The sequence below is a fragment of the Dinoponera quadriceps genome, unplaced genomic scaffold (genome assembly GCF_001313825.1).
Source record: "Dinoponera quadriceps isolate SergipeBrazil2010 unplaced genomic scaffold, ASM131382v1 scaffold616, whole genome shotgun sequence".
In the NCBI taxonomy this organism is placed as follows: Eukaryota; Metazoa; Arthropoda; class Insecta; order Hymenoptera; family Formicidae; genus Dinoponera; species Dinoponera quadriceps.
In genome coordinates this window covers 311,218-330,586 of record NW_014555184.1, presented here as the reverse complement: position 1 = coordinate 330,586, position 19,369 = coordinate 311,218, and the positions used below count along the sequence as shown (strand labels likewise).

The 19,369-nt window shown below is 46.9% G+C and overlaps 3 protein-coding genes across 6 annotated transcripts; 1 reads left to right on the top strand and 2 right to left on the bottom strand.

The window, feature by feature from the left end:
* Positions 1 to 300: 300 nt before the first annotated feature.
* Positions 301 to 11,610, bottom strand: LOC106743354. 3 transcript variants are annotated; one of them, XM_014617120.1, is made up of 7 exons: positions 11,510 to 11,610; positions 7,406 to 7,570; positions 5,926 to 7,122; positions 3,435 to 5,621; positions 2,123 to 2,304; positions 1,656 to 1,995; positions 301 to 1,574 (listed from the first exon to the last, which is right to left on the bottom strand). In XM_014617120.1, the coding sequence occupies exons 1-7, from the start codon at positions 11,604 to 11,606 to the stop codon at positions 1,372 to 1,374; spliced, it is 4,371 nt and encodes a 1,456-aa protein (XP_014472606.1). In that variant the 5' UTR covers positions 11,607 to 11,610; the 3' UTR covers positions 301 to 1,371. The 3 variants fall into 3 exon arrangements, with proteins under 3 accessions (XP_014472606.1, XP_014472608.1, XP_014472607.1); XM_014617122.1 differs by having other exon boundaries at positions 11,506 to 11,608; XM_014617121.1 differs by lacking the exon at positions 11,510 to 11,610 and adding an exon at positions 9,946 to 10,067.
* A 683-nt stretch (positions 11,611 to 12,293) lies between these two features.
* LOC106743366 (serine/threonine-protein kinase Aurora-2) lies at positions 12,294 to 14,144 on the top strand. The gene is made up of 5 exons (XM_014617143.1): positions 12,294 to 12,544; positions 12,627 to 13,211; positions 13,340 to 13,474; positions 13,560 to 13,950; positions 14,032 to 14,144. Exons 2-5 carry the CDS (start codon positions 12,730 to 12,732, stop codon positions 14,122 to 14,124), a joined length of 1,101 nt encoding a protein of 366 aa, XP_014472629.1. The 5' UTR covers positions 12,294 to 12,544; positions 12,627 to 12,729; the 3' UTR covers positions 14,125 to 14,144.
* Positions 14,145 to 14,159: 15 nt separating this feature from the next.
* Positions 14,160 to 19,056, bottom strand: LOC106743365 (nuclear valosin-containing protein-like). Of its 2 annotated transcripts, none has more exons than XM_014617141.1 (11): positions 18,843 to 19,056; positions 18,445 to 18,660; positions 18,013 to 18,354; positions 17,619 to 17,927; positions 17,184 to 17,403; positions 16,822 to 17,104; positions 16,176 to 16,713; positions 15,886 to 16,053; positions 15,468 to 15,794; positions 15,161 to 15,376; positions 14,160 to 15,097 (listed from the first exon to the last, which is right to left on the bottom strand). In XM_014617141.1, the coding sequence occupies exons 1-11, from the start codon at positions 18,891 to 18,893 to the stop codon at positions 15,014 to 15,016; spliced, it is 2,754 nt and encodes a 917-aa protein (XP_014472627.1). In that variant the 5' UTR covers positions 18,894 to 19,056; the 3' UTR covers positions 14,160 to 15,013. The 2 variants fall into 2 exon arrangements, with proteins under 2 accessions (XP_014472627.1, XP_014472628.1); XM_014617142.1 differs by having other exon boundaries at positions 18,796 to 18,879.
* Positions 19,057 to 19,369: the final 313 nt, after the last annotated feature.

Below are 19,369 nucleotides of genomic sequence, written 5' to 3'. Positions count from 1 at the left end.
CGCTTCTAAGCCAAAATGAAATGTTGAAACATAATCACGTGATGTCTCAATAATATAATAGTTCTTTTATTCTTCTCTTTTCGTATGTACAAACAGTTCAGTTTTCTTTTTTACATTTATCAGAGAACACTTGTCTGCACACATGCTTTATGCTCGAGCCTCATGCAAAAGAAAAGACAAAGAATATTCAATTTCCGCTTACGGTTACCGACCCAATCGTTTCTTTTTTCTTTCTTTTAATGCGATTCCGCACATCCGATTTTAATAGCTGTCGCACAATTGTTCTTTTCCTTTCCTTTCTTTTTTTTTTATAGCTTTCATCAAGTTCGATAACGATTTGGTACAATATGCCCTATGTATGTATTCCTGTGTACAATGATGTTAGGAAAGCTTGTCGTGTTTTCAAGTTTCGTAAAGATGAGTAAAAAAGCAAACATTTTTTCCCTCTCTCCTCCTCCCCCTCGCTGCTCTTTCTCCCCCTTTTTTTTCGTTTTTTTCTTTTTTGATTATCATTGTTCCTCAATAGCGATCCGTCTATTCTACAGATTCAAAATTAAAAAAATCTTGCTTTTCTTTTTATATTAAGTCGAAAAGGCCACTGTTCAAGGCCACAGGCCAAGAAAATCAATTAAATTCACAATCAATGAGAAGAATTTTTACTTCTTCACATTCACGTTCGTCCCGCGTATCTTATTTTTTTTCTATCTTTTCTTTTGGAATTCTCAGAGACATTTAAATAGTGATCTCGCAGTAAACACCTTGTACATTGGAAGGTCTTCTGTTTCTTTTTATTCTTTCTTTTCTCGAGCATATTGATTCTATATACGTGTCTGGAAATCAGTATAATCGCTCTCACACTTATACTTTCACCCTCTTCAGGATGCACTTATATGTATCAAACGATACACAAAGCGTTGCCTCGAAACATCTCCCCGCGCACTTGTTGCCAAAAGGAGAAAGAAATCAGTTTCTATCTGTTAAAACAGAGAGGAAAACCAGAGTATCGATTCAGCGTTAGATTTATTATTTGTAGGTTCCGGTCGGTTTTACTTCGCCGCTTACTTACTTATGGTATTCCTAAGTCCCGATCACAACGCAACTCTTACACCGCACACGCGAGCGATTGTGTTTCGATTACACGATGAGAGAATGTTTTGCTCCACGCTTTGTTAACTAGAACATACCTTACTAACTAGTAAGGCTATCTTCTTCAGTCATGAATGAATTTTTATATACTTAGTCCCTTACGTTGTGTTATTGCCCATTATTCGGTGCATTCTAATTAAAGCCGGATCTCGTCACATGATATAATGAATACGACCTAAATCCACGTTACAACCTGTACACGACCGTCGGGGACTCACCGGTGTTTCACGTGACTCGATGAAGGTTGCACTTAGGTATGTACTGATTCGTGTCGAGGTGCCAACCTTTCGTTAGCGCGCAAGGATAGTGCGAGACGGCCTTGCAGCCTCGTTTCACGCAACCGATGTTCGCGCCCGTCAGGCCGCAGGAACAGCATATCGACTTGGCGGCGTCCCACACCGCTTCCTGCAGTCCCGTCACTCTGCCACCTGTAGGAAATGCCCGCGTTACACACCAATCATTAACCGTCCCTACCTCCTTGGATACTCCTCCTAGTTTCTAACGCTTACCCGCCATGTAAACTCCAGCCGCCCACACCGCGCACTGTTCGTGTAGCCACACCTCCCAGCGTTGCTCTTCACCGGGAAGCATGGTCATGCCCGTGAACATGGCGTTCGTGTTGCTCTCGACGGAGTTACGCTTCTTCTTGCCCATCTTGGCAGAGAACTGGTCGGCGAGGCCCGCGTACCTTAGGCTCCTCTTGTTCTTGCCGCCCTTTTTCTGCTCCCTGGTGATCTCCTGCTCGTCGGCGGACAGGATGCCGTCCTCCAACCGCTCTTTGCCATCCTCCAACCGGTCTTTGCCGATCAAATACGGCCCGAACAAGTCGCCCGATACACCCGCCGGCACCTGTTGTGTGTGCACGTATCGATAACATTTTAATAAAGGTGAACCATACGATATCTCCTCCCTATTGTATTCCATATTGCCAAATATCTTATCTTTGTGACAAAACAGATTCGCAAGAAACACCTACCGTGTACGTGCCGGGATCGATATGCGGTCCGGCCAGATTCGGGTGCGGTCTGGACGGATCGCCGGGTATGACGGAGTGCGGACCCTGTTTGCAGAACACGCAGACCCACGTCGAGTCCGGTGTGTGCGCGTCATATCGCGACGACAGGGTCGAACTGAAGAGGCCCGCGTTGTTGACTCTACCTGCGGACAAACATGGGGCTTAGAATCGAATATTTCTGAAGCTACACGTGTACTTCAACGGGATGGTCAACGTTCAAGTGGAATCGAAACGTTTCAAGAATCCTGATAGGATCTGTGATAGAGTCGTGAACATGCCGGTAATAAACGCCTGGCTAACTGCATATATTATTATCAAATGAGAAACATTCGCAATGTTCTGCTGTCGGATAACGTTTCGAACAATTCGAGACTTCCGTCGTAAATTCGAAGCAGCTCTATGACTTATATTCATAGACAGATCTCATATTTATGGCAGTTTCAAGTTTGTCTTCAGTAGGTTCAGATATAGCCAATGAAATGATCCGTATTTAAAAATTAATTAGAAACGATCTTTGAAATAGTGTCTACAAAGGTCAGAGTCAAATTTATCCAACATGTCGACGAGGTCGAGTAGGTGAAAAAGCTCATATAATGTCCGAAAATGCCTTGTTAAAGAGTTATAAACGTTCCAAGATTTAGCAGAATTGTTCTCTATAACTTATTTGGCGAAATCGCTGACTCAGAACGGTTTACACGTCTTGAATTATACACGGACTTCATCAGTTGTTGCAACAGTCGAAATAAATATTCGAAAATGCTTCCCTCCGCAAGAACGCAGACTCCCATTCGCCGAATTAACGACTGTTGAACTCTCTCGAGTATTCTTACTGTACTAGGAATAATAGTAACTAAACTTTGAATACACTCCCAAAGCTGATATTCAGTTTCCATCAGATTTTCATAAACCAACTGTTTTGCGCGGTGACCTCACAAATAAAAGTCAAGAAGCGTTAAATCTGATAGCCTAAGAGGCGAAATAATTGATCCGCGACGATCGATCCAACGCTGAGGCAATTGTTAATTGAAAAACTCGCATGCATTCCTTCCAAAATGGGACACAGCACTCATGTAAGAACCACATTCGAAAAGAACAATTCCGCTTGTAAATCTCTGAACGTTTGTAACTTTTTAACAAAGCATTTATAAGTTAACGTTTCTTCACCTACTCGACCGCATTAATACATTGTATAAATTCCCGGGCTTTGCGGACACCCTGTATAAGACCCAACTGTGAAAATCGGTCTGTGCCTATCGTAGGTTCGTATACATACCTCTGTAATCCAAATCGTTCTGGTGACTGAGCCTCTTGCTGCCACGTCCCGCGTTCCCATTGCCGTTGCTTTTCCTCTTCTCTTTGTTTTTCTCCTCCTCCTCCTCCCGGGGCGCGTTGACCACCTGGATGCTCAGCGGACTGTCCCTCGGGCCCTCCACGTGCACGACCGGTCCCCGCGACCTGATGGAACTGGCGTTCGAGCCGGAATCGTAAGCCATCTCCCTCAGGCCGTCGATCTTGGTGTTGCGCTTCGCCTTCTTCGACTGTTCCTGCTTCTTCAAGCCTTTCGACGTCCGCCTCTTCTTCACGTCCTTCATCAGGGCGTCGCTCGCCGTGCCGAAAATATTCTCCGACGACCTGGAGATCTTTCGCTTGCGGCCCTGCGCCTTGCCCTTCTTGCCTTTCTTCCCTGAGAGCTTCGCGTCCACCGTGGAGGACACGTCGATGGGATTGGCGCTCGGGTTTGCGCTCGTCGTCGGCAGAATATTGTTCTCGAGGCCCTCGAGCTTCACGCTCGCGTCGTCGTCGCCGACTTGGATCTCCGCGCTCGCCAGTTCCGCTTTTGATTCTTCGCTCTTGATATTCGAGTCCGTCTCCACGATACCGGCGAACATCTTCTCGAGCTCCGACTCGACCTCGTTGAACGAGTTCGTCGCGTTATTGTTGTTGTTCGTCGCGTTGTTCTTCGGACTCGGCAGCGCCTTCGCGAACTCGGTGGACGACGCGTCGTCGCTCGATTTTCTCCGTACCCTCTGATTCGCCGAGTTACTGGCCGTACCTTCGCAACTCCGCCGCCTTTGGATCGGCTGGCTCTCCTCCTCCTCCGACCTCTCGTCCTCCGCCGCTTTCTCACTCGGTGGTATTCTCTCCTCCGCCGTCGTCGCCGCGGCGACCGGTTGCCGGTGCTCCTCTTCCGCCTTGGCACCGGGCGTCGTCGATACGGAGGAGGAGTTGGCGGTCTCTTCCAGCAGCACCGGGTCGATGATGGCCCTCGGTTCCGAGGGTTCCGTCGGCTCGAGCTCCATGTCCTCGACCTCCGTTTTCGAGTCCTTACTGAGCCTCACCGGCTTCTCGAGCTTTCTTTTCCTACGCTGTTGCTTCGTGTTGTCGTTCGAGTCGTCGTTGCTGAACGCTGGCGAGACCACCTCGTCCTCCCGATTCGGCGACTTGGACTTCTGTCGCTCCGGAGACATGCTCTTCACGCTCGAGCTGTCCTTCTCCTCGACCGGCGTCACGATCACCGAGCCGATGTTCTCCGTACTGCCGAGCTTCTTGTTACCGCCCTCCAGCTTCTCCAGTAGAGAATCGACGCCCTTCTTGCCCCTCTTCGGCAGGCTCTTCGGCGACCTCACGCTCGTCTCGTCGAGCTTCTTGTCCCTCTCGGAGGACGATTCCCTCTTGGGACTGTCCGTAACATCCTTCTCCTTGGCCGTGCGATTCACGATGACGGGTAAGACGTTCCTTGGCACTTGCGCGATCACACTCAACGTGTCCTTGGCTTTCGCCGCCGCCACCACCGCCGTCTCGGGCTCCTTCTTCTCCGCGACCACCCTCTCTATCGTCACGCTGGGCGGTAAGTTGATCATTTTCTGCGTAAAATTATCTACATTCATTTCCTTAATCTTATCGTGGAGATTCGCGACTCCCTTCAAGTTGCTCTCGAAATTCTTCACCGTTATCTTAGGTGTGGTGACCTCCTTCGTCGATAACGAGACCGGCTCGCTGACGGAGTTCGGAGTCGGCACGGAGGAGCTGATACCGCTGTCCGACGAGGTCTCGCCGTTCAACGGTATCGGCGGTGAGATTATGTTGCCATTCCGACTGCCCTTGTCGACGTTCCTCGCGGTCAAACTGATGGGAATATCCTGAGGTATCCGTGAGTAATTCTCCGGGATGATCTCCGACGTAGACGAGAGGTCCAGCGTGCTCTGCGAGCCCGGCGAGTTTCTGTACTGATTTTGGTTCGGCCTATCCACCAGCATCTGCAGATTGAACAGGGGGGTGCTCGTCGTGCTCGCCGGCGTGATGTTCTTCGGGGGCACCGTGGGCGTGTGCCACGTCGGCGCTTGCGTGTGAGCGTGCTGCGGAGTCAGGTGAGACGTCCGGCTGATGGACTGCGTGTAAAAGGCGGCCGGACTCAGCGCCGCGCCGGACAACGCCGTCGGGTGAATATTGAGACCTGAAACTGAGAAGAGGTTCACACGTCTCATGCGTCGCTTAATCACAACTCAACTGTAATTACCTTGTTGACCGTTAAGTCAATTTCATACATTAATAGAATATCGAACGTTCGGGTCACCGAGTGACCTTCCTGAACGGTTTGCAATGGCAATCAATGAAGAAACGAGGTACGGAAAATATCAGAATACGTACGACAAACTGACCGCGCACATCCGCGCGCTGGAGAACTTCGCTTATTTTATTCGGATTTCGCACAACAGCCGTTCGCGTCTTAATAACGGGCTTGCGGTAACTGTCGTGAAAATTACCTTGACCCTGCGTCATAGTGAGGTTCCAGACAGTGTGCGGAGGCGGAGGCGTGCCAACCGGTGGTCGGCCATGTCCCGGGTACTGTCCTGACATCTCGAGATACTCCCAATTGTTTAATCTTGTATTATAGACAGTGCTCTCTATCTTGTGTGCTTCCTCCTCGGTGGCGTACTCCTTCTTGATGCTGTTACATTTAACGCCCGGCCGTGCATGCGTCGTCCAGGACAGTTCCTTCCGCTTGGCGTCGCTCAAACGCAAAGACAACACGTGCGTCACGTACTTGTCCAGAATGTCGTACGCCTTCTCTAACTTCAAATTGTCGCCCGTTACAGCTCTCTCGTTTATCTCATCGTGCAGATTATCGACGGCCCTCAGTAATTCCTTGCCCCTGTCCGTGTTACATGATACCTTGTCCAGGTCGGAGAATTGTAGCAAACCGAAATTCTTATACTTTACACCTTTGCGACAACCATGCGCATCGGGGGAATGGTTTGTTTCCTTTAAAACGGCACCGCTCACTGGAAGCGTCTCTTTATCGATGACCGATAAGTACTCGGGTCGATCTGTCGCCTCGCCGTGAGCGGTACGACTGCACGCAGTTCTCTTAGAATTGATTACTAAATCAAGCGGCTCATTATCCGACACGGTAGTGGCGCAGTCGTCGAAGGCTCTCTCGCACTGCTCGATAATGTCCGACACGATTCTCAGAGCGTCGTGGTTCGTGTCGGCGGTCGAGTGCTTCGACGTACGGTTGCCGGAGGTATCGATGTCCGTTTCGCCGCGATGAGAAACCTTTCCCCGCGATCCAGCCGACAGTCTGGTTTGATCTCCCGCGATGCGACACAAGGATACCGTCCGTTCGTCGATACCTAATAATTTAAAGGTCCTCTCGATGAGATCCTTCCGACAGTCACTCGAACTAGTCGCGTGCACTTCCCCCGACAGCTTTCCCGTGTGTCCGGACAGTGATTCATCAGTTGCACCAGTCAATACACTAGAATTCACTATGCTGTCATTGTGTAACAACTCGGCGGAATACTCGGAACCCAAGTCGTCGGATTCCGTGGTACTTTTGTCCTTGTGATGTAACTCATATGCGTCGTACACAGCGTTGTGTGCTATCAATCTTTCAGCATCCCACTGCATGAAATCGTACGGTAGCGCCCATCGTGGCGCAACGTGAGACGCGTGTAACCCTGAAAGCAAGATCCATTGTAAGTCTCGCGCGTCTACACGGAGAAACGCATGAACACGTAGACACACGTGTGCACATGCTTGCGATAAATTTTACTGTATCACTGATAAAAGCTCTCAATAGAAATTAGAGAAACCAGAGAACAACAGCCTGATAGACAAGAGTGCGGTTTTTATTGAGTTTTCTTTTACACTCAGAGCTGGCCGGATAAGAATATGTTATTCTTCTTTTGGCTTTGATACAGGACACAAAGATAGACGATAAGATAATACGGGGTGCTTTACCATTGCTGGGAACAACAGGAGGTTTGTAACAGGTCACACCATCTTGAAGATACGAATTGCCAGTATACGCCTCATTTATATATATATTGTGAACGGGCGAATAATGATACAGAGGTTTGTCAAGCTCCTCTCCTTGTGATGTGTGATTAAGCGTATGCGCAGGTCCTGCAATCAGAAACATTTCCTGATTTTAATAATACAGTAAATATATACTACGCTTTTGAACGATCTCTCCCACTCTCACTTCTTGCAATGTAATCATCCGGTACTATCAAGTGATTTAACTAAATCAAACGAATCACTGATTTACTCGTGCTTGAAGTGGGCGCAATTCTGCTCATGAAATATATAAAGTATCGTGAGACAACAGGAAGAATAAGATGCAAATGATATTTTATAAGCAATATCATTTTCAAAGAATTACGATTAATTAATACCGTTAATGATTGCTTTGCTACCGGTGGTAACAATGATTTCGTTTACACGTTAATCCGGTTTAGTGGCAACCGTAGTTTGTGAGTTCTCGCATTTAATTAAAGTATATTATTAGACCTAAAAGAACGTACCAATCGAATGTAAGAATTTACTATGATTGTCACTGAACTGGATTAACGTTGCCGTAGAAATGTAAGTCATTCAAAAGACAAACATCTCCTGTGAGAGAAAAGAGGAAAAAAGGTGAAAGGGACAATCTACGTTCTTGCTTTCATCTAACCGGAGCAAGTATCCTACACTTCCACTTTTCGCCAAACAAGCATTCACTCCGTTTTCATTCATACAGCCCATTGATACCGACTATCGAAACGGTTATTACTCACTGCGCGACCATACGTTCGCAACACAGACATACAACTCACGTCAACACAACATTCGCAAGCGGCTGTCACGGGAAGGACACCGCGATGTAGCTGCACTTATTTCACATTCATCGCACAGCTTTCACACAGAGCGAGGATTTTTTCCTCGGTGACGACACGCCTGAGATTATCCGTCACGTCGACGCCTCCTTTGCGGAGACTTCGAAGAAGGAAGAGGAACAGACTCCGAGATACTCGAAACCTCGTGAATTCCCCCCCCGTGAGATCCCGTTGAATTCGTCGTTCTCGCCGGAGGCGCAACGTGTTCCCTTCCAGCGAATTCTAACCGCGAAATTTGTGGTTAGGCACGGTCGCGACCCGACATCGGCGTCGTCCACGAGACACCGACGACACCTCGGCACTCGACTCACGGACACCGAATCAGTCGGCCGACCACGCTGCTGGCGTGCGAGATCGCCGAAATCCCGTGGCACCGCGCGCGTACACACCGCGGACGGCAGGCAAGGAGGGAAGGATCGAGAGGGAGACACGCACAGCAGCGGGCGCACAGTGCGCACGACACGCACGTATACATACGCTTATGAGGGACGCGAGCGGCGGGGATACGTTCGTGCTGTATATTCCTGTATATACGTAAACGCACTCCGTACTACACCATCGATAGCGTCGTCGTCGCCACCGCGCGCGTGCACCGCGAACGCGCCTACGAACGCGCTGCGAGCGTGGACCTCGGAGAGAACGGGAGTGAGATAACGACACCAGAGAGGAACAGAGAGAGAGAGAGGGAGGCAGGGAGGGAAGAGGAGGATAAACGGGGACGAGAGAGAAAGAGGAAGAGAGAGAGAGAGAGACGTCGCTGTAATCCCGTGCGTGCGAGGTGCAGGGAGGAGGCGCGTCCCATATAGCGGCGTCCGCAGCAACAATGCGCTCTGAAGAAGCCGCGTGTCAACGACGACGATCCGTCGCTACGGCGGATGTCAGGCCTCTACTCGGCGAGAATACTCGTCCGAGCAATCGACACACACGACCGTACCGCTCGCGCTCTTTATTACGCCGCATGAAATCGTTGCGGTGGCGATTCTCTCCGAACCGTTTCGTTCGCATGCTCGTACGCACGCACGGGGATGATGCGCGCAGCAACGTGCACACACACACGTACGTGACGCGGCGTCGCGTTACGACCGGCAACGATGGTGGTGGTGGCGGCGACGAGGACGACGGCGGGCGAGTAGCACACGCGACGTAGTGTCGCGCGCTCAGCGACCCGGTGCGCGCTGTGTCTCCGTCAACGGGGCGAGAGAGCACGGTGCACAGACATACTCGCTCTCTCTCTCTCTCACACACAGACACACACACACACTTGTACACATGCACACGCACGCACACTGTTACTGCTGCGGTACACACGAGCCCGTCGTCGTCGTCGTGCGCGTTCTTCGCCGTCACGCGAACGAAATGACGAAAGCGGCGGGCCTGCTCTCCCGGCTGCCGCTGGCTGGGCTCGCTCGCGGATTCCCCGTTTCCGCAGGACGACGGGAACGTCGAGAGAAGACGACGAGAGACCGTCGTCAGCCCGCCACACACCCGCTCTCTCCTCTCTCTCTCTCTCGTTTCTCGCGAGAGCGTTGCGAAGAGTCGCACCGTCGCCCGGGCGGCACACGTATCACACACTATCACACACGCCACTACCGCACGACGCCCGCACCGTACGCACACACGCACCTACCGCAGCGAGGCCCTTCCGCCGTCGGGCACGGGTGAATTTACGATTTTTCGGCCCGAAAATCGTCCAGGGCATCAACCAAAGCAGTGTTTCAACAATGGTGGCCGTCCACAGCCGCGAGCCCGAGCCTTACGTCGGCCTGACACCTCGCGGTGGCGGCGCGACTCATGTTTCCGTTTTTGCGACTGCCAAGATGCGGACGGGGGGGAGTGAGAGGAAGGAAGATGCACGCACACGGCAAGCAAACGGTTTCGATCGGTTCGCCCGCGATGTCGCGGCCGAATCCGCGAAAGTTGGCCGAAACTCTGAGGGGGAGGAATGCGGAATTTGCGTATTCCCGCCAGGTCACAGAGGTGCATACGCGCATACGCTCTTTCTCTCTTTCTCTCTCGGCGGACGATCGCGTGTCTACGTGTCTACGCCGATTGACGCGTCTCGCCAATGCGCGATTTCGATTCTCGAGATTTCGAATGGGACATCGTCACGCGGGGATATATCGATCTCTCTCCCTTTGGAGAATCCACTGCCGCGTGACCCTGACTGAATCGTATTGATCCGTGGCTCCGACGATCCTCCGTAGCACCGTTCCTCTCTCTCTCTCTCTCTTTCTCTCGTCGTCCCGAGTGCGCTCTTTTTCGCACCTGTAACGACGATGCCCCCACAGTTACGCCCCTCTGATGTCAAGCACGCGCGCGCTTCGGCTGACGGGGTAAACGACAATCCGCAGCGAATCTTTACACTTGATAAGAAAGTCGTCGAAGAGTTCGTGACCGCGTCGACTTATATAACATGCAAACGAAATATTTAAATCAACGACCCTATCGTATTATAATTACAATGTCAATTGTGTAAGCTCGTGGGGTGCTCTCCGTTCCTCACCGTTACGTCTCGACGACGACGGTGGTGATCGGAAGTTCTCTTTAATTACAGTACCTCGGTACATTGTTATACTTATAATTAAAGGTACCTTACTGCTTGTCATTAACGTGTAATCGACTCACGGTGAATTTCATCGGAACAAGGCGATCGCCAGCTCATTCACCCCGCCGTTTCGTCGGAAGCGCGAAAAATCTCGTCGGGCCGCGATGCCCGCAAGTTTGCACCGACGAGCAGCCGATCCGAAACGCGTAGCCGCTTGATTCGTGCTACTTCGAAATAGTCATTCGTGCGGGGGAGAGCGAGAAGAGATTCGCGCGGAAAGGCGCAGGACATAAATATGGACGCACGTGTCGTGCGTCGCCGCGCCCGCCTCTGCTGTCGCGTTCGTTCGTTTGTTCATTCATTCATTCGCGGCCGATGTCGCGCGAAACGCCGCCACGTCACGGTCTGCCCTTGTCCCTCGGCGATCGTGACGAACGAACGACCGATTCGCGACACTCGCGTTCCCTCGTACAAGGCTGGTGGCCACGCAATTCGACGCAATTCCTACAGCACGACGCGCGAATTCGCGGCCGTCGCCTGTCAGCTGTTCGAGCGGAATTTCGCGGGAAGACCTACGCCGAACGCATCGAGACGGCAAATTGACGGGAATCGAGGAACGAACGGTCAGTGACACGTACTCACTGCATTGGGCCGATGCCTCGATCGCATTTTCGTCGAGCTTCCTAGTAGCAGACGTCGTCGTCGTCCTCGTGGTCACGTTGCTCGTGTAAACAAACATTGTCACGACGCCACTGGCGACCCGCCACTGGCAACCGTCAGAAAGGCTGCTGCGCGCGCCGTCCTAGAGCGCCTGGATGGGGTGAGTAAGCCCGTCGCCATCTGCAATCCACCAGATCTCGCCTGTATGGGGTGCGTTCGGGAATTTTACTAGACGGAGAGTGGCGTTTGTCAGGGTGACTCTCACCAACCACAGTTCGATCGACCGACAGAATCAACTCAACCATTGACCAATCTCGCATTGACCAACCGAATTGATCGATGCGATTAGTCAGTTCCGTTGAGTTGGCCGTAGCTTGACCGAACCGAGATTGTTGAAAGTTGCCCTAAAGCGAGGTCTACAATGAGAATTTAAGCTCTAAGCCTTAAGAAATGGAACCAATCACAGTCGATTATTCTTCTCACATTCGACTGTGATTGGTCAATTTCTTAAGGCTTAAAATACCTATTGTGAACAGACATTATTGTAGACCGGAAGTAATTTGTTCCAAAATAATCGCGAGCTACACGAGTCGCAACAGCGTTTAATTAAGTGTTGGAACAACGAACATTGCAGCGGATATTATGTGACCGGATTTCGCTGTTATTTAGAAACGTTTATCGTAATGGTCTTATTTTCATATAAATATTGAAATAAACTATCGACTTTCGATTTGTTGAAATAAATATGGCGGTCGTTCAGTGGCGTACTCTGTACGCTCGGTCGCTGATGTGTTTCGTCTACATCACTGTGTGATATATGGCGAATTTCATATTGGCCTATCAACAGCAGACATTCGTTATTTTGAAAAGGTGAGGAAGTCGGGTTCCACGTAACGTCAGCTTTGACAGGGTCATTTTGATAAAAGTGCCTTCGAACAATTACATTCAGCATTTCAATGCTCCGAATAGTGATTTGTGTGAAGTTATATATCGCGTGAACTTGATACAGAAACTTTCGTATGTATAAAATTCCTAAATTGACGTTTAACATTTGAAAGATATTAACGGTACTACTGTGTATGTACATATTTTTCCTCAGGTCATACTTCTCATAAGTTATTGTATATATAAATTATTACACGAAGAACGTCATTCTCTAGCGATCGTCTAAATTGTAAAACAAGGCGATTATAAAATATATAATGGACAAGGAAAACTACGCAACACATCATCAGTCAACTATACAAGCGTTGAAGGTCAGCAGTTTCAAGCACCTGAGTATTTCTGATGCAGAGCAGGATGATAACAACACTGCAAAGACATCCATGGAATTAATGCCACCACCAAAGTTACCCTTGGCATCTAAACCAATAGATTCCAATCAAATGCAACAGCAGTATTGCAATGAAAATTGTAAAGAGGTAAAGACTGCTAAGAATGAAGAAGATCAGAAAGTTAGTACTTCGGATGCAAATACAGAAAGTCAAAGCCAGAAGAAATGGACACTGGTGGATTTTGACATCGGACGTCCTTTAGGCAAAGGAAAGTTTGGCAATGTATACCTGGCTAGAGAAAAGAGATCCAAATTTATAATAGCCATGAAAGTACTCTACAGATTAGTAATAGACAGGGCACAAATATTGCATCAAGTACGAAGAGAGATAGAAATTCAAATGCATTTAAGGTATTGTCTTAATATTAACTCTATTGGTATACTTACTATTGATTAAGATGTCTTGATAACTGTTATCTATGCGCAACTATATACCAAGTATTAACTGAGTAATGTGATATAATTTTTCAACTTTTCAGACATCCAAATATTTTAAGAATGTACGGCTATTTCTACGACGATAAGCGTATTTATTTAATATTGGAGTACGCACAGAAAGGAGAGCTGTATAAAGAGTTACATAGTCAACCCAACAAACGATTTGATGAACAAAGGTAAAGTGTTTGATTGAAAAATGATTATTCTCTAAATTAGTAGCTGTATGCATGTGTATAATTATTTATAAATGCATGTTTATAGGACAGCCACATACATAGCTCAATTAGCAGATGCGTTAAAATATTGTCACAGCAAGAAAGTTATTCATCGCGACATCAAACCTGAGAATTTACTTCTCGGGGCTGGTGGTGAATTAAAGATAGCCGACTTCGGGTGGTCCGTACATGCTCCTTCTTCTCGAAGAGATACTTTATGCGGTACTTTAGATTATCTGCCACCAGAGATGGTATCTGGCAAAACGCACAACCACACTGTTGACTTTTGGAGCGTTGGAGTATTGTGTTACGAGTGCTTGGTCGGCCAACCTCCTTTCTACGCAAAGACTAACGATGAAACGTGTAAAAATATCTCGAAATTGCGATACACATTCCCGAGCTTCGTCAGCGAAGATGCGAAAGACTTGATTTCAAAGGTGAGTTTAAGTAATAACTCAGTTTCGATCGTATGTATCGTGTCTTAAAACCTTGCTAACTCTCAGCGAATTATTTATCAGCTTATTGTTGTGGACCCGGAAAAGAGATTGGATATGGACGGCGTTCTCGCACATCAGTGGATTGTAAAAAATCGCAAGATAGAAAAGGCGTGAGTGAAATGTTCAGACACAAAGCATCATTATCTCAATGTTGTATCTAAAGTATTTCTTTATACATAAATATGGTTCTGGGTATGTGCTTAATAGATAAGTGAACAGATTTTTTAAAGCAAAAATTGATTTGCTCACGTGATTAATAATGTATAACTTTATTAATTGACATTGCATTTAATGTAAAATTTTAATGTACGTGTATGATCTGAACTGTGTTTACTCCACACTGGTGCTTAGCTAGTATACACACCAGCAGATTTAAAGCAGATAACTAGATACATTATGTCTTATTGCGGTTTTTACACGATTTCACGACGATACCTCTACTCTTTATTTTATTAGCGAAGTAAACTGCAAGTATCAATTGAAATTGTCGGTAAGTCGAATGTACGAACGAGCGGGTCTGTATTAGATGATTATTAAATAATATTCAATGTTTTAGAAGTGCCTGATGTGAGATCTTATTTTAGGATATATTACTTGTGTCTTCGATTAAACCTACAACACACGTAGTCCAAAAAAAAAAAAAAAAAGAAAAAAAAAGGGAATATAGAGCGTACGATATTAAATGTTTATTGATGTATGCATTTTTATCAAGACTTCTTAACGTATTAAAATTACATATGCTTGATATCTCATATCTTCGTAAAGATCGAGTATACACGTTCGGATTTGTCAATAACATATAGAACGTATGAAGATCTTGAAACAATATCATTGGTTTCTCGTAAGAAACTCGCAGGAAATTCAATTACGTCCACTTACCAAGCATTACAGTTGTGAAAACTAATCTATAAAAGTAACTTTCACTTGCGCTATGTAAAAATTAACGTGAAACTCGATAATGGAAGAATTCACCAGCCTGCAGGCTCTTTCTAGCGATTGTACTTCAAATCTCCATCGGAGTAAACTTTCCCTCGGGCTTCTCCTTAGCTGAATACAATTTTCTCAGTTTCTCGTAATGTTTGATATCCTGCGGAATGTACGGCCTCGCGTTAATATTCAACGCGTAAAGTCAAACCAAGCGAATACTTGCCTTCTCGAGGACAGACGGCTGTACTTTCTGAAACGCCAGTGTAATGTGTCGCCTACAGATCTCTGGTACGCTGTCGCAATTCGCAATCGCTTCCTTCAACGCCTCCATACCGGCCTCTCTTATCAAGGCTGCCAAATCCGCACCGGTAAAGCCCGTAGCGTGATGTCCCACCGAATGCAAGTCGACCTCTTCGTTTAATTTCGGCCTGGTTTTATTCTACCACAAACATTCGTATTCACGTTAGAGATCAATGTCGATTGTTAACTGACGGACGAAACAAATTGTTGCGTATTCACGAGAACCATACTTTTGTTAGCGTATGCAGAATGTCGATTCGTTCCGTAGCGGTCGGCAGACCGACATATAAAATTTTGTCCAGCCTCCCGGGCCTCAGGACGGCCGGATCTATAATGTCAGGCCGATTACTGGCGGCCATGAGAAATACCCCTTGTCGACCCTCGACACCATCCATTTCTGTAAGCATCTGATTAACGACGCGCGAGGTGGCCGAATGATCGCTTTCTGTTCTCTTAGGACACAAAGCGTCCAACTCGTCGAAAAATATTACGCACGGTGCCGAGTTCCTGGCCCTTAAGAAACACTGACGGACCGCCTTCTCGCTTTCGCCAACATACTAAAATATTAAGTATACAATTTACGTTAGACAAGTACAGATTACGTCATAGTTTCGCAAGCGTAATGTAAAAACAGTAGGGCGCACTGACCATGTTTAGAAGTTCCGGTCCTTTGACGGAAATGAAATTAATTCCGGCTTCGTTGGCGACGGCTTTGGCTAGTAACGTCTTCCCACAACCAGGTGGGCCGCACAACAATACTCCCGCAGGAGCAGTTAAACCTAACGCATTGAATTGTTCGGGATACCTGACGGGAGCCTGCGATACATAAACATATTTATTTAACGCGCCGAAAGTGTAGCGAGATAGACAACTTGATGGCTACGTGGGGGATTTTACTCCACTGATACAAAGTATTATAGCCAAGTATCGATACTCACGAGAATCGCCATTTGTAACTCCTGCCGTATATCATGCAGCGAGCCAACATCGTTCCATGTTACGTCGGGAACCGTTGCGAATCCTTCCCTCTTTGCCGAGGGTTGAACAACGCGCAGGGCAGTCTCGAAATCACTGTGTTCGACACGCAAAGTCGACAAGCGTTCCGGAGAAAGCGGCGGTTCGGTGCGCAACCAAGTCAACAGGCTCGCAAGATCCGACGATTTACGCCGTGTGACGATTTGTGTCGTACGTGTTTGACTTGTCATGTCCTTATCCGTCTGAGCAATTATGCTTTTATCTATATATACGTCTTTATCCACGTCTAGAGAACTTTTAGCCAATTCCTCCCTCGAATCTGGATTGTCGTCTACGGGACATTCTGTTATATCATTAGTGTCAGCTATATTTCCCATATTTTCGGAAGCCTGCGATTCCTCAGCAGACTCTTTAGCAGGCTTCTCAGCAGACTCTTTAGCCACTTCGATTACTTCCGCTAATTTCCCTTTCACGTTTCCTTTCTTAAGATTCTCAAAAACTCTGTAAAGATTATATATGGTGGTCTTACCGAAGAATATCCATCGTACAAATAAGAGGAGATATACGTAAGAGTTATATTTGTATGTAATATTCAAGACGATTTGTCACCTGTCCACGGCAGCCATAGCAGCTTCTCGAATTAAGGCAACCAAGTCCGCACCAACAAAACCCGGAGTAAGAGAGGCTATCGTCGATAAACTGACGTCAGAAGCCAGTACAACTTTTTCAGTATGCACCGCTAGAATCTTAGCCCTTGCTTCCCTGTCCGGTATTCCAAGGCACACTTCACGATCAAAGCGTCCTGCTCTCCTTAATGCAGGGTCCAGTGAATCGGGTCGATTTGTCGCACCGATTACCAATACTCTGTCCCCATTTTCTTTAAGATTCAGCTCTGACGGAGATATTTCAAAGTCGGTGTAAGAAATGTACAATGTATAATAACACGTGTAATAAAAGTGATAATACTTTACCATCTAAGCATGACAATAATTGTGCAACAATTCTACGTTCCATTTCTCTCTGTGCTGTAGCTCTATGCGGCGCGATAGCATCGATTTCATCCAAGAAAATAATACACGGTACAAGAGCTAAGGCTTGATCAAATAATTCTCTGATACGGGCTTCGCTCTCGCCAGATACTCCAGCTATAAGCTCAGGTGCTGCTACTTTCAGCAGAGGCATGTTTAATTCCTAATTTTATAGGAGAAATATTCATCAGCACGAGACATGGACGAAACAAAGATTCGTATGCATGTAAACCGATACGACTCTATATTTTTGTAGTAATTTACACAGAACGCAATCAATGAATTGTTCTATTCAGATAATAACCTGAATACATGATATATGTTTCTACCGTAGCAAATACTTTTTCTCTATTTGTTCGAAATTAAATATTATCTTACTCCCGCAACTGCATGCGCCAGTAATGTTTTTCCACATCCAGGCGGTCCATGAAGTAAAAATCCCCTTGGCGGAGATATGCCGAGCTGCTTGAAGATCTCCGGATGTTTCATGTGAGCGAGTAAAGTGCACACAGTCTTTAAGACTTTCTCACTGCCTCCTACACTCGAGAATGTAACTTTTAATTCTGTGACGGGCACAGTTTTTGATTTTTTCGCCGCTACAAACGGCGCACTGTCATTATCCCTTCCTCTCTGCCGTTTCTTCGTAGATTCTAAAGGTATCGATTTTATAGTTCCATTTGCGGGTTGCTGGAAAGGTATCAACACAGGTTTACATATTATTTTTTTATTCTTTAGCATCTTTATTAAACATAAGTCATGCATGTATACATACCGCTGCTGGTATCGGAGGTGACTGAGGTGTCTGAGACGGTGGTGGCGGCGGCGGCGGCGGTGGTGGTGGTGGTGGTGATGGCGAAGGAGAAGCTGGTGATTCGAGCTTAAATATAATCGATGGAGATATATGCATAGAATTTTCGGCTGTATTATATACAAGCTTCTCCTCTTTTGCATCCTTCTCAATTTTCGATTCAACCTTAGATTCAGACTTAGACGCATCGTCGTCACTGCTGATATCTATCAATTCTTTATCGCTGGAGTTTCCATTTTGTTTGCACGATGATTTATTGTACATCCGTAGTAACATATTGCCTATCGGACCTTGTTGCGAATCTGACTGAAATAAAACAGCTTCTCTATAGATGCCGCCTTTGAGATGGGATGTTGAAATAATATTCGGAGGAAAATACCACCATCAGCCAGATACCTCAATGTCGATATCATCATCTTCATAATCGTTGTATGTAGAGCACTCACGGATTGGCTTCCTCGAGAACAATTCTGTGAGCTCGTCGTATGCTTTACGTACCATCGCGCGGAAAGCACCGCGTTTCTTACCGCGATAGTCCCTGTACCGCTTTTGCAATGTGTCTGCCATTTCATTGACATCGATGTAAACTTTGTTTTCGTTTTCACGCATGTACTACGAACAAAAAAAAATCGACGTAAAGTTACGTGCGATCATGGAATGAATAAATAAACGGACACCCGTGTTTGAAGTGAATCAAAAGCATTTTTCTATCGAATAATTCGCATTATATGCACGTGACATACATACAGGGCGATTGTGGAAAAGACATAACCTCTTTGCAATATATATGTTACCGTTTGCACGCGTGAAATCAACGACTGATCCCGGAAATATCTTTGATCCATTTTTTTTGTCACTATTGTCTACGTTCCCCGTTCCGTGAACTCCGCCGCAGGGTCACAGTTTCATGCATCAACTGAGAGAGGAAAGAGGAGACGATTATACGAACTTGATACGGTACACAGCAAAACGACTTTCAAAGTAATACAAAAGATGGTGAGACAGGTTCTACGCATGCTCCGCGCGCGTTAAGCCAACCTTCAAAGGCTGCGTTCAGAGAGCGCGCTGTCAGCTCCATTTGATCTTTGTCGCTCATTAGACTTAAACAAGGATAGAATGACGCGTAAATCTGATAACGCGTTCCCCGAACACAGTCGCAGTAACATGCACGCGTACTTCACGTGTTACAACATTCTCATGTTAATTTCAATTTTTTATTTCTAACGATGTACTAAAAAACATTCGGTTAATTTTACATCTATCAATTTTATGCGTGTGAAAATGAACGCATAATATAAATTTTTAACATTCCTCAAACGTA